At 49.9% G+C, this 12,870-nt stretch overlaps 1 protein-coding gene across 5 annotated transcripts in view; it reads left to right on the forward strand.

Moving 5' to 3' along the window:
- RTKN (rhotekin) overlaps positions 1–12,870 on the forward strand; it is a 606,092-nt gene that overhangs the window by 562,085 nt on the left and 31,137 nt on the right. For all 5 annotated transcript variants that reach the window (XM_085642925.1, XM_085642926.1, XM_085642923.1 and 2 more), the window contains exon 10: positions 4,518–4,683. In XM_085642925.1, the coding sequence (XP_085499051.1) occupies positions 4,518–4,683 (166 nt within the window). The remainder of the gene's footprint in view (positions 1–4,517; positions 4,684–12,870) is intronic.

Here is a 12,870-nt window from a genome sequence, read left to right on the forward strand (position 1 = left end):
GGGAGCCCCTCCCCCATCTAGGAAATGAGGTGCTTTACTTATGTAAAAATAACGTATAGGCATTTTATTAAGCATGCAGTTCCTTTTTGTAACAGATATCTAATTATGTAAAAAATCTGGCAAATGTTTTATAACATTTATAACTCTTACTGCTTTTGGTTTGAGTTCTTGGACCTAAGGCAGTGGTTTCCAACCTGTGGTCCGGGGACCCCTGGGGGTCCGTGAAGCCTCCTTAGGGGGCCGTAAATTCTTTGAAAACTAAATAATATTAAAAGTACTGTAAATGTGAAGGAATTTGAAATCGAAGGCTCAAAATTAAATGAGTATCCTCGGATGGATACGTGGGAGCAGCGCAGGTGCATAAAACAGACTATAGAAGGGACGATAAGATGCCTCGACTAAATTTAGGAAAACTCCAATCTTTCTATTAAAATGTTTTTTTTTTTTAAATGTATGTGGTTGCGACTTAAATAAAATGTGTCATCAGTTGTGTATTTGTTTGATGAATGCTTTTTCCTCTATTTTTTGTGTATTGTTTTGCGGTTCAAATCATCAACAACGCTTAGGCCGGGGTATTTGGCTTTCAGTAATGACTTAGTGAGGGGTCCTCGGATTCCAACAAGGATTCAGTGAGGCGTCCCCGAGTTCCAGTAATGACTCAGTGGGGGGGTCCCTGAATTACAAAAATGATTCAGTGGGAGTCCCCAGGTTCCAGTAATGATTAAGTGGGGGTCCCTAGAAGTCAAAAGGTTAAGAACCACTGATCTAAGGCCTTTCCAAGCAAATGGAATTAGAGGTCAGTGGTTCGAGCAGATGCTTCAACAGTTGCTGTACGTCGCACAGACTGACCTTTTATCTGATGCTGAAAGGTGGAGCCTCTGCTCCAAATTATCCCCTTGGTCTCACCCTTAGCCCCTTTACCCACCTGTGGTTCTGAGCCCGAGTCAGGCAAACCTCAAGCTGGGCTTCCCTTGTCCTCTCTTCCCCTGTCGTATCAGGTGCTCAGCTCTGGGGTAAACCCTGATAGGTGGCTTCCAGACTTGTCTAGTTATTCAGACCCCGAGTCTAGAACCTTGAACCCCAGTTATCTGCCTGTGTCATGGGGGGATATCCGTGTGCTCCAGAAATTTCAGTTTTGCCGAGCGGTTGTAGACTCCACCACCCCCTTTGAGTTTTCAACATGAAAGCAAGTGTAATATGGGTGCAGAAGCCACCTGCCGTGGGGTGGGGGCTGGGGGAGGAGAAGTGGGGCAGCGGGTACGGCCCAGACTGTTATCATGGAAATGACTGGTCAAGAGTTTTGGTTGGAAGTTTCTGACGGGACTAGGATAGTCACTGGACAAAAAGCATTCATTCTCCGGTTCTAACTGGGATCTGGTCACTAGGGTTTAGGGTTTAAACTTTGACTTAAAATGCGGATTTCTCTGGAATCTTAAGGGACTCAAAGATAGTATTAATGGTTCTGGAACAGGACTACGGACGCCAGCCAGTGGGCTCAGGCTCCCTTCTGGGGGCGTGAGTGTTCAAGGCTACGGAACAGCAGCTCGAACAGCCTCTGGTGTCATTGCGTGTGTCGCGCCTCAAGCTAGGCACTCGTGCAGCGGCCCTTGACCTGGTCTTGCCTCTAGACCAGCTGGGCTGCTGTCTTCTGCCACCAGGGCAGCCTCAGTCCCTTCTTTAATTAAACATTGATCTTCAGTCACTTAAGTCTTGTACAGATTTTCCAGTGGTCAGGGCAGTCTAGCGCCTCGTCTCCACCGGTCACCACTAGAAGGTGCTCCAGGAGTCCAGGGTGGATCCCGGTCCGAGAGAGAAGCCAGCACCAAGGGAGCTCTGCATCTGCGCAAGACTGGTGCTTAGTGCCTCGTAAATATAAAGTGGGCGATGTGAATTTGACCAGTCAGAGCCTAAATGGTTGGTAGGCGACAGCTTACAACCTTACAGCTGGCAGGGGGTGTGCTTTGCTGAGGTGGTGGACCTACACTGAGCAAAGGGAAAGGGGTGCAAACCCCATTCGCCAAGCAGGTAGAATGGTTTCAGGGATGAGTTCCAAGCACAGGGAAGGCGGCTTCTGTGAGGTCAGGCCCTCAAGGGAGCGACTATTGTGGGCTGTGGGAGCCGCCTGGCCAGCACAGCCTCGATTGTGGCTTCTAGAGTCCAACTCTTTCCCTACACACCTGTTGCCTGGGGTTAAATATATACATGTACTAGCCTCACTGTTACTCAGAATTCATTCTGCCGCAACCTTTTCTATCGATCAATGAGAAATATCAAGAGCGACGACAACAAACGGCTTCCTATGTCCTGGGTCTACTAAAAATAGGAAAGCACTTCTCACCACAAGTGACAGATTTCTTGAATTCTCTCCCAGAACCCATACAGTAACTGTGACAATTGAACCACTTCAGAAAAGCACTTTAAAGAAACCTCTTTTAAGTCAGTGTTACCAGACCGGTGTCAAGAGTCCATTCTGTACAGCCTGCTGTGTAATAGAATAGATTAAGCTTAGATATTTAGATGTCTGACCAATCTGGAACTTAGCAAACCTCATGGTCAGTTTGTTTCTCATCTTTTGGCGATGACTGAAGTGCTCTTCCCAGGTGCTGAGAACAACAGACACTGGGAAAACCAAGAGTCGTAAGGTCTTTGCTTTGACCAGCTTATCCATGGGTTTATCAGACTTGACAATAGGGAGGTCATTTGCTGTTGACAACTTCATCGAAATACTAATAGTTCATGCAGAAGTACAAATCCATTTTCCAGTATTTGAGCCCCATCATCAGTGGGGTGGCTGGTCAACTTCAGGAAGAGGCCATCATTCCTGGCCGCAGTATCTGTCCATCTCTGCACCTTGTCTGGGTTTATTGCCCCATCTCGATAAAAAAGAGTACAGATTTTGTGCAGCCCATGGGTCAAAGATGACGGGTGGGCCAGCACTACCCTGCACCCTTTTCTGATACAATTACGTATCATCTCATTGGGCCTAATAACCCTCATGGACCTCGACAGGAGTGGAGCTGATATTAAAACCATCCGATGGTGCGGCTTGAAGCCATCTCTGCTGGACCCACCTGGGCTCCCAGACGGCTTTAACTCAATCACATAACTGACATCACTAATTTGTATTATGACTTTACAAATCACAGACGCATCCTACAAACAACAGATCCGGTTCTGGATCAAGGATTTCTGATGCTCTTCATGACCAGTTAGGGCTGTGTTATGACAGACTGCTCCTTCAGACTCTGCTGGCTAGCACGACAATTGTGCCTTGCTATATGCATGACCTGAACCATCATCTTCTTCAGTCCACTACATCGTGTGTAGGGGACATCAGGTTTCCTTTGAAAATATCTCTTATCGAAGCAAGGGGCAACAGATGAAGTGTCCTTGCAAGGGTTCAAATCATATGAACTCTGAACCCCTTTCTGAGGCACTTCCTCCTCAGGACCTCTTCCAAAGCACCCATTATGCTCTTTAATGTTTTATTAAATCATTTTTACAAACCTATTGGTCTGGGGATGGTAGGGTATAGAGAAGTGTAGCTTACCTGCACTTATTATGCACAGCCTTCACAAGTGTGCACATGAGGTTGCTTGTCTGTCAGCAATCACCGTCCTGGGAAATCTGAGACGGTTGAATATTCATGTAAAGCTTCATAAAGGTGCCTTGGTCACTACAGGAACAGCAGGGCTCTTCAAGGCACAGCCTCTGCACAGCAGGGGCATGTTCCGCAACAACAGATTGTTATGGGTTCCGGGAGGCCAACAATGGAGATCCCTACCCTTTCAAAGGAACCTCCACCCCTGGATCCCTTGACTGCTCTCTTAACTTCTCACTATACAGGCTCATGGGTTTGAAGGAGACAATAAGAAAAACACAGCGAGACCTCGGAGAAGAATTGAAAAGGAAAGAATAATACGGCTGAAAGATGATCGCCAAGATTTCTGCCAGACACACCCAGCCACCAATACCCACTATCCAACAACAAAATACCAAATTCACTGAGGAACCAAAACATCAGTGGATGCTACCAGACACTCACAGAGCAACAAGCACTCTCAGATACCCTGCTGGAAATGCACAAACCCAGCACTGTACCCTGACTGTACCATAAGTCTGGACGTTCTCTGTAAAACATAGAGTGTAAACCTTTGGAAGAATGATAGTGTGACTGTACTCTGAAGATTGTGTGTAGCCTAGACGGCATGTATGGAATCACGGGGCTGTCACAAGTGGCATGCAAGAGACCACGAACTCACTGTCACTGACCCATGGCCTTTCATGGCTCTTTGGGGGAAGGACGGGTCACTGAACCTTGCCTGTAAGACTATGAATTCTCCATGGGGTAACTAGCCATCTGGAGGGTCGGTGTTATCAAGCAAGGCATATGTCAGGCCAGGATCATCGCTTGCTTCCACATGCAAGAGGCGAAGCAGGCATTAGATCACGAGCCTGCTGCAGGTGTGACACGTTTACCGAAGAGGAGGTCACATCTCGCACTCTTCTTTTTGCAGGAAACACGTATTCGCGCGACAGACAAAGATCCAAAGATCAAGCACCAAAGAATGTCCATCACCAACCGCTATGGGGGCGATGAGGTAACGCACACGCTGCTAGCGGAGAGCCGCGCCGACATGCAGCGATGGATGGAGGCCTTCTGGCAGCACTTCTATGACATGAGTGAGTATCAATGGCACGTGTGACTCCTTTGGAGATGAGTGTACAATGTAACTAAGGGGTAACTATGTACAACATGAGTAAGCTCCACGACAGGCGTTAGCCCCTATGTATAGTTGCTACAGCGTAACTACCTGCACAGGAATGAGCCCTTGCAGCTTGATTAAATGTCTGGTACCAATGTAAGCCCTTAAGAGGAACCCCTACAGCTGAATTACCACAGAAGTAAACTCATAAGGTTGTTTCCTTTTACTTGAGTGGGTCTGTTCATCAGGAGTAAGTACTCACAAAATGTACCTGGATTTAAGTAAGCACTTAGGAGTAAATAGCAGCAACAGGAGTAAGTGATTATGTTTGAGTAGCTATACAAAAAGCAAATTGCCATGGCTTGAATAAATCATGTTTTGTGAGTAAGAATCTGCGAAGCGTGCTAAGGGGGGGGTGAGAACTACCTATGATATGAGTAAATCTGAACCTTGAGTAAGTAGTTGTAGCGTGAGTAAATACCTGCAAGATAATTCATTAGTCTTAGGTTTTGAATTTGATCTTTTAGATCACACTGTTGTGATCTCTTGCTTGGGTCTCGGTAGCTAAGAGTTGGGTATGGATTTTGGACTCTGCACATCACCAGCGTCTGCCTGTGTCCCATATCACTTCTTCCCCTACTAGGAAAATATACCGAAAAATTTGTGCATAAAGAGCTAACTAAATTCATCGAGGCCACAAATATCCTCCACCCCCAACAATCTGGTTTTCGCCCTAAGCATTCCACCGAGTCTGCACTCCTGGAAATCACGGCCTCTCTTAAAATGATTGCTGACAGAGGTAGGAAGGCAGTGCTGATCCTACTCGACCGATCGGCCACATTTGATACCATATCACACAGCATCCTCCTTTCCAGGCTCAAATCATGCGGTAATCTCACACGCTGCCTTGGAATGGCTAAAATCCTTTCTTTCCATGCGCAGGCAAGCTGTGTCCCTCGGAACCTTCTTATCGGTGGAACGCACCATCACAACAGGAGTACCACAGGGCTCTTCATTAAGCCCTCTCTTATTTAATGTCTACATGACTCCACTCATCTCACTAATAACATCATTTGGCATCGAAGTTACGTCCTACGCAGACGATACCCAAATGATCCTATCTCTAGATCAAAACTCTAAAGATGCCGAACTCAATGTTAAAAGATGCTTCACCAAGGTCCTCCAGTGGATGAAGGATGACCACCTCAAGCGCAACACCGAAAAAACTGAGATCTTACCAATTGGTAAAGAAGTGTCTTTCTCACCAGATGAGTGGTGGCCAGAGGGTACGTCACCCCCACCTGATATGGTAACGGTAACAAGAAACCTAGGAGTGCAGTTTGACTCCGCCCTCAGTTTCAAACCACATGCACTGAAGGTTGCAGGGACCTGTTTCAGCCTTATAAAATCTTTGAAAAAATTATTCGATGTACCCCCACTCGCGGCAAGGAAATCAGTGGCGGTCGCCTTGATACTGGCACGGCTAGATTACTGCAACAGGAGCCAACAAACAAACATTAAAAAGACTCCCAGTAGTCCAACATACAGCAGCGCGGCTGGTCCTTAAACTTCCACAAAGGCCCTTCGCTTCTACAGCTCTGAAAACCCTTCATTGGCTCCCACTACACAAGAGAATACTCTTCAAGATTCTCCTTATCACCTTCAGAGCCTCAAACAAACTGGGGCCACAATACCTCGCATCAAGATTCACCCCCTACAGTACAAGCAGAACCCTCGGGTCATCATCAGCCAACCTACTCAAACCTCCCAGTTTCAGATGCAAAACTAGGGGAGGGAAAACAATAACAGCATTATGGACCAGAGCCTGGAACCTACTGCCACCGCATCTGAGAACGCGTACATCTGAAACACAATATAGGAAAGAACTAAAGACTTGGATATTTGGAGCCCCAGATGAACTTTGCCTCTCTCTCATCTAAGAATCTCTGGGCAGCCGCCCCCCTCCATACCAGCGCCAGGATGCTCCTTTCGGAGTGGCAGTTAGCGCTTTACAAATGTCAATTTCCATTTCCATATTCGTATATATGGAGCAACAGCGAGATATCACTTGTTAAGCTGGGGCTCGCTCTTCCCATGCTGGGTATATGCGTATATATGGAGTGACAGAGAGATATCACTCGTTAGCTGGCGCTCGCTCTTCCCATACTGGGTATATGCGTATATATGGAGTGACAGAGAGATATTACTCGTTAGCTGGTGCTCGCTCTTCCCAAGCTGGGTATATTGGTATATATGGAGCGACAGCGAGATATCACTTGTTAAGCTGGCGCTGGCTCTTCCACAGCTGGGTATATTTGTGTGTTTGGAGCAACAGAGAGATATTACCTGTTAGCTGGTGCTCGCTCTTTCCATGCTGGGTATATTCGTATATATGGAGCGACAGCGAGATATCACTCGTTAGCTGGTGCTCGCTCTTCCCAAGCTGGGTATATGCGTATATATGGAGTGACAGAGAGATATCACTCGTTAGCTGGTGCTCGCTCTTCCCAAGCTGGGTATATTGGTATATATGGAGTGACAGAGAGATATCACTCGTTAGCTGGTGCTCGCTCTTTCCATGCTGGGTATATTCGTATATATGGAGCGACAGAGAACTATCACTCGTTAGCTGGTGCTCGCTCTTCCCAAGCTGGGTATATTCGTATATATGGAGCGACAGCGAGATATCACTCGTTAGCTGGTGCTCGCTCTTCCCATGCTGGGTATATTCGTATATATGGAGCGACAGCGAGATATCACTCGTTAGCTGGTGCTCGCTCTTCCCAAGCTGGGTATATTCGTGTGTATGGAGCGACAGACAGATATCACTCGTTAGCTGGTGCTCGCTCTTAGGACATTTTAGGTACATTTGTGCATGGAGCAGCAGAGGGAGATTTACTTTGTTAACCGCGGCCGCTCTTGTCACCGCTCAGGTATATTTGTGGGTATGGAGCAGTCAAGAGAGGTAGTAGTTTGTTAATTCACGCTCACTCGTCCCACTTCTGGCAGTATATTATTGTTCAGGGGCTGTTTCTGCTATTCTGCAGGAACAGAATATCATTCTGCTAGGTAGAAAGAGTGGGGCAGCAGTAAAAGCTGCACCCCACATTCAAAGGATAATGTCAGAAAGTTTAGAGGTGATTGGTGATCTTTGAAAGTGGTGGCGGGTATAGGTGCACTCAGGGCCGGACTGGGAATTTAAAACAGTCCTGACAAAAATTCTAACTTAAGCCCCCATGTGCAGATTTGCTAATGTGTGCTAGAACAGGAGCAACTTTTTAAAGTTGCTGCTGGAATTGTGTAACGTGCACCACCACTCTTGGAGGCCGAAACCGGCCTCCAAATGTCAAAACCGGCCTCCTGGGGCTCCAGCCTCCCAGGGGATTGCCCGGTTGCCCGGCTGGCCAGTCCGGCCATGGTGCTCTGACATGCAGCGGGCAAGACAGACTTCTTCAATAATGGTTCTACCTTCCCTGTCCTCTAGAACAAATGCAAAAAAACAGCTGAGGTTAAAAAAGTTTATTTAAAGTCCAAAATTCACGTATCTTTGCCAAAAAGTTGCAGGCTCTAAAAGAGCAATTGTGACGTTTTCTAGGACTTTTCTGGTTTGTGTTGCGAGGCTGACTGACCGCCCTTCCCACCTGTTGCTGCCATTGTCGCTGCACCGCGCTCCAAAGCACCCCGGACCCCCTACAACCAATGGACTACATTTCCCAGTAGCCCTGGAGGTAGGCCAGCTGGTTCTCAGATTTTCTCTCCTCCCAGTGCCAATTAAAGAGCCCCTGCGGCTGCCGCATCACTGGACATGCGTAGGTGGAGCCCGGGCAAGGCTGGGCCAAGGGTGGTCTCATCCGCACCCGGCGGAGCCCTGAGGAGGCTGGGATGCTCCTCTTTCACCTGACCAGGCTTACAGTTCTGTGCCCACCCCCTTGGCCCTGCGCTACCTGCTGTCTCTGACCCCGCACTGCCTGCTGTCCCTGACCCCGCGCTGCGCTGCCGGCTCTTCTTACAATGCCTGCTGTCCCTGTCCTGCCACTCCCCCACGCTACCCTTCCCTGTACTGCCTGCTGTCCTTGACCACGTGCTGCCTGTCCCTGTACTGGCTGCTGTTTCTGGGATGCCTGCAGTCCCTGTCCTGCAACTCCCCCTGCACTGTACCTGCGCTGCCTGCCGGGTCTGGTGGCTCAGTGGACTAATGCGTCCACAGCAGGATCCTGTGTTCGACCTCATGGTCACAGGTTCAAATCACGGTGGGTCCACTCAGCCTTTCATCCATCTGAGGTCGATAAAATGAGTGCCATTGAGTTGGGTAACAATACATATCTGTTATTCAGCGCCAAGATACGTCCGGGTGAACGTACGCTTCACAAATACACATGTTATGTTAAGCTGTCCCTGACCCCACGCTGCCCATCCCTGCACTGCCTGCTATAACTGATACCGAGCTGACTGTCCCTGTGCTGCCTGCTGTCCCTGCAATGCCCCCGGTCCCTGTCCTGCCACTCCTCCTGCGCTGCCTGCTGTCCCTGACCCCGCACTGCCCATTCCTGTGCTGCCTACTTTCCCTGACCCCGATCTGCCAGTCCCAGGTCCTTGGCCAACACCCATGACCACTAGGACCACCCAGCAGGACCACTAATGAGGCTGCTGCACGCCCTCACAGCAGACACGCGCAGAAGGTGCACTGCCATCGCACCACCGTTTGGACAACGCCCAGCGTCAGGACCCCCAGCCCTGCCACCACCTGATGGGACACTGCCAAGAAACTCCTGGACCTGGACCCCGGACGCCGAAACAACCACTGTACCTCCTCTCCACAACCCACCAAAGGACCCTTTACCTGCCAACACTGCAACTTCTGCTGCGACACAACCGACGAAGGATCCTGCATCACTCCTGCCCACAAGACAAAGATCACCCCACAACTGCTCCACCGCATGCTGCTAAACGCCCTCTGCAAACATGCCACGGAAATCTGGGACACCATCACCCCCCTCTCCACGGACGTTGCCTTCATCACCAAAACGTGTCTCAACCCCTCCTCGAACCCCGACATCACTACCGCCACTCCTGAAGGCTAGAAGATGATACACCGAGACCGCGCCAACAAACAAGGTGGAGGCATTGTCATCACTTCCAAGGAAATCATTAGATGCACCATCACCAACAACGACCCTGCGCTGCTCATGAAGCAACTCAACGTCCTACTGTAAACTGACGTGAACGCCAGGATAAGAAGCACCCTCACCTGCAGACCCCCGGGGCCCAGAGCAAAATTATGTGATGCCATTCCCAACCTCATCGTCCTCCCTAGCAATCGACTGTCACCACTACCTTCTACACGGCAACCTCAACTTTCACATCAACGACCCCAATGACGCCAACTCCATCTCTCTCCTTGAGAACCTGAACAACATCGGCCTCAACCAACTGTTCACTGAACCCACCAACAAAGCTGAACACATACCCGATCCCATTTTCACCTCCATCGACAGCATCAAGTTCAACCACACCACAGAACTCACCTGGAGTGACCATACCATCGTGCACTTCACCATCACCATCACCGACGCCCAGCACATCATTACTAGGTGTCAAATCCCCCACACAGCAGGGTCAACAAAACTCAGTGGTCACAGGCCCTCACCACCTCCCAACCCGAGGCCTCAACAGACCCCAACCAGGCTATCCGGAACTTCACTGTTTGGATCACCGACAGTACCAAAAGAGTCACCCCACTGAAACCTACAAAATTCAACAAGACCTCCAAACATGCCAGCTGGTACACCCCAGACCTCAGGACCAAAAAGCGCAACTGTCTCACTGGAGAAATGATGCCCCCAAGAATCCCGCCGACAGACAGCTCACAAAACAGCCGTCAGCATATATCACCGGCACATCAAGGAAGCCAAGAAGGCAGCCATCACTACCCGCATCCAACCACACAAAGGAACTCTTCAAAATAGTCAATGAATTTTCCAACCCAACAGCCATAGAGGACACCATCTGCCCATCCCAAAAACTCTACTACACCCTCAGACTACTTCCACAGCAAGATCACCAACATCTACAACCATTTCAACCTCCCGCCTGCCACCCTCAACCCCAATGACCTCAACCAACCAGCAAACTTCAACCAAACCATTACCACCCTGACCCCCTGAGCCTTCAATCAATCAATCAATCAATCAATCAATCAATCACTCAAACAATCAGGTGTTTGTTAAGCACGACTACTCGCTCTTGAGGGTCTCAAGGTGCTGGGGGTCTGTCGAAGAGCCCGGTTTTGAGGTTTCTTGTGAAGATGGGGAGAGATGTTGTCTGTCTCAGGTGGAGAGGGAGGGCGTTCCAGGCTCTGGCCACAAGGAAGGAGAAGGATCAGCCGCCTGATCTGGTCTTTCTGGTGTGGGAGACCACAGCGTAGGAGAGCTGGGCTGATCGTAGGGTCCTTTGGGGTGTGTGGAATTTGAGTCGGCTGTTCAGGTATGCTGGTCCGATTTCGTGGAGGGCCTTGTGAGCGTGGTTTAGCATCTTGAAGGTGACTCTAGCTTCGATGGGGAGCCAGTGGAGTGTGAGCAGGTGCTGGGAGATGTGGCAGTGTCTTGGCAGGTTGAGGACCAGTCTTGCGGTGGCATTTTGGATGTTCTGTAGCTTGCGGGTGAGTTTTTGTTTATTCCGGCATAGAGTGCGTTGCCGTAGTCGAGCCTGCTGGTGACCAGGGCATGAGTGACGGTCTTTCTGTGTTCGAGGGGGATCCATTTGAAGGTCTTACATAGGAGGCGGAGAGTGTGGAAGCAGGAGGACGAGACGGAGTTGATCTGGCGGTCCATTTTGAGCTCTGAGTCCAGGATGATTCCCAGGTTGCATGCGTGGTCCGTAGGGGTGGGCGGGCTTCCGGGGGCGGGGGGCCACCAGGTGTCATTCCAGGCATCGGGGTTTGGGCCCATGATGAGTACTTCTGTTTTGTTGGTGTTTAGTTGTAGGCAGCTGTTTTTCATCCATTTGGCGACGGCTTCCATGCTTTCTCGAAAGTTGTGTCTGGCGGTGTTGGGTTGGTTGGATAGGGAGAGGATGAGTTTGGTGCCGTCTGCGTATGACACAATGTTAAGTCCATAGGTTCTGACGATGGGGGCGAGCGGAGCTATGTAGACGTTGAAGAGCGTAGGGCTGAGGGATGCTCCCTGGGGGACTCTACAGGTTGTAAGTGTAGGGTCCGAGAAGAAAGAGTCTGACCCGCTGCGTTCTGCCGGAGAGGAAAGAGCGGATCCAGTCGAGGGCCTTGTCTTGGATCCCTGCATCGTGGAGTCTGCGTATTAGGGTGCGGTGAGAGACCGTCGAACGCCTCTGAGAGGTCGAGGAGGATGAGGCCTGCTGTTTCTCCTTTGCCCAGTAAGGTGCGGATGTCGTCTGTTGCGGCGAGGAGGGCGGTTTCTGTACTGTGGTTTTTTCTGAAGCCAGATTGGGAGGAGTCGAGGATGTTGTGCTCTTCGATGAATGTGGCGAGTTGGCTGTTGATGGCTTTCTTGATGACTTAAGCTGGGAACGGGAGCAGGGAGATGGGTCTGTAGTTTTTGAGGTCAGTGGGGTCCGCCGAGGGTTTCTTCAGGAGGGGGTTTATCCCAGCATGTTTCCAGTCGTCGGGGAACGAGGCGGTTGCCAGGGAGCGGTTGATGGTGTGGAAGAGCATGGGTGCGATGGCGTCGGTGGCTCTGTTGAAAATGTGGTAGGGGCAGGGGTCCGTGGGGGCGCCGGAGTGGATTGACTTCATCGTCTTCAGTTTGTCTTTGGTGGTGAGGGCTGTCCAGTTGTCGATCGCTGGCTTCAGGGTGTCGGGGGGGGGTTGGTGAGGGTTCAGTGTGTTGGTTGCCTTTGTCGAAGTAGTCGTAGTTGATTTTGTATAGGAAAAAGGTGCTGAGTTTGTTACAGAGGTCTTGTGAGTGAGGGTCGTCGGTGGACTCGCTGGTGGGTTGGGCGAACTCCTTGATGATGTTGAAGAGTTCTTTGCTGTTGTGTGCATGAGTGGAGATTCTGTCTTCAATCGCTTTTTTCCTCGTTTTTCTGATGAGTTGGTGGTAGTTGTTGGTGGCAGCTCTGAAGTTGTTGTGGGCTTCTGTAGATTTGGTGTTCCTCCAGGCCTTTTCGAGGCGGCGGCAAGTGAGTCTGG

The sequence above is a fragment of the Triturus cristatus genome, chromosome 2_2, assembly GCF_964204655.1.
Source record: "Triturus cristatus chromosome 2_2, aTriCri1.1, whole genome shotgun sequence".
Lineage (NCBI taxonomy): Eukaryota > Metazoa > Chordata > Amphibia > Caudata > Salamandridae > Triturus > Triturus cristatus.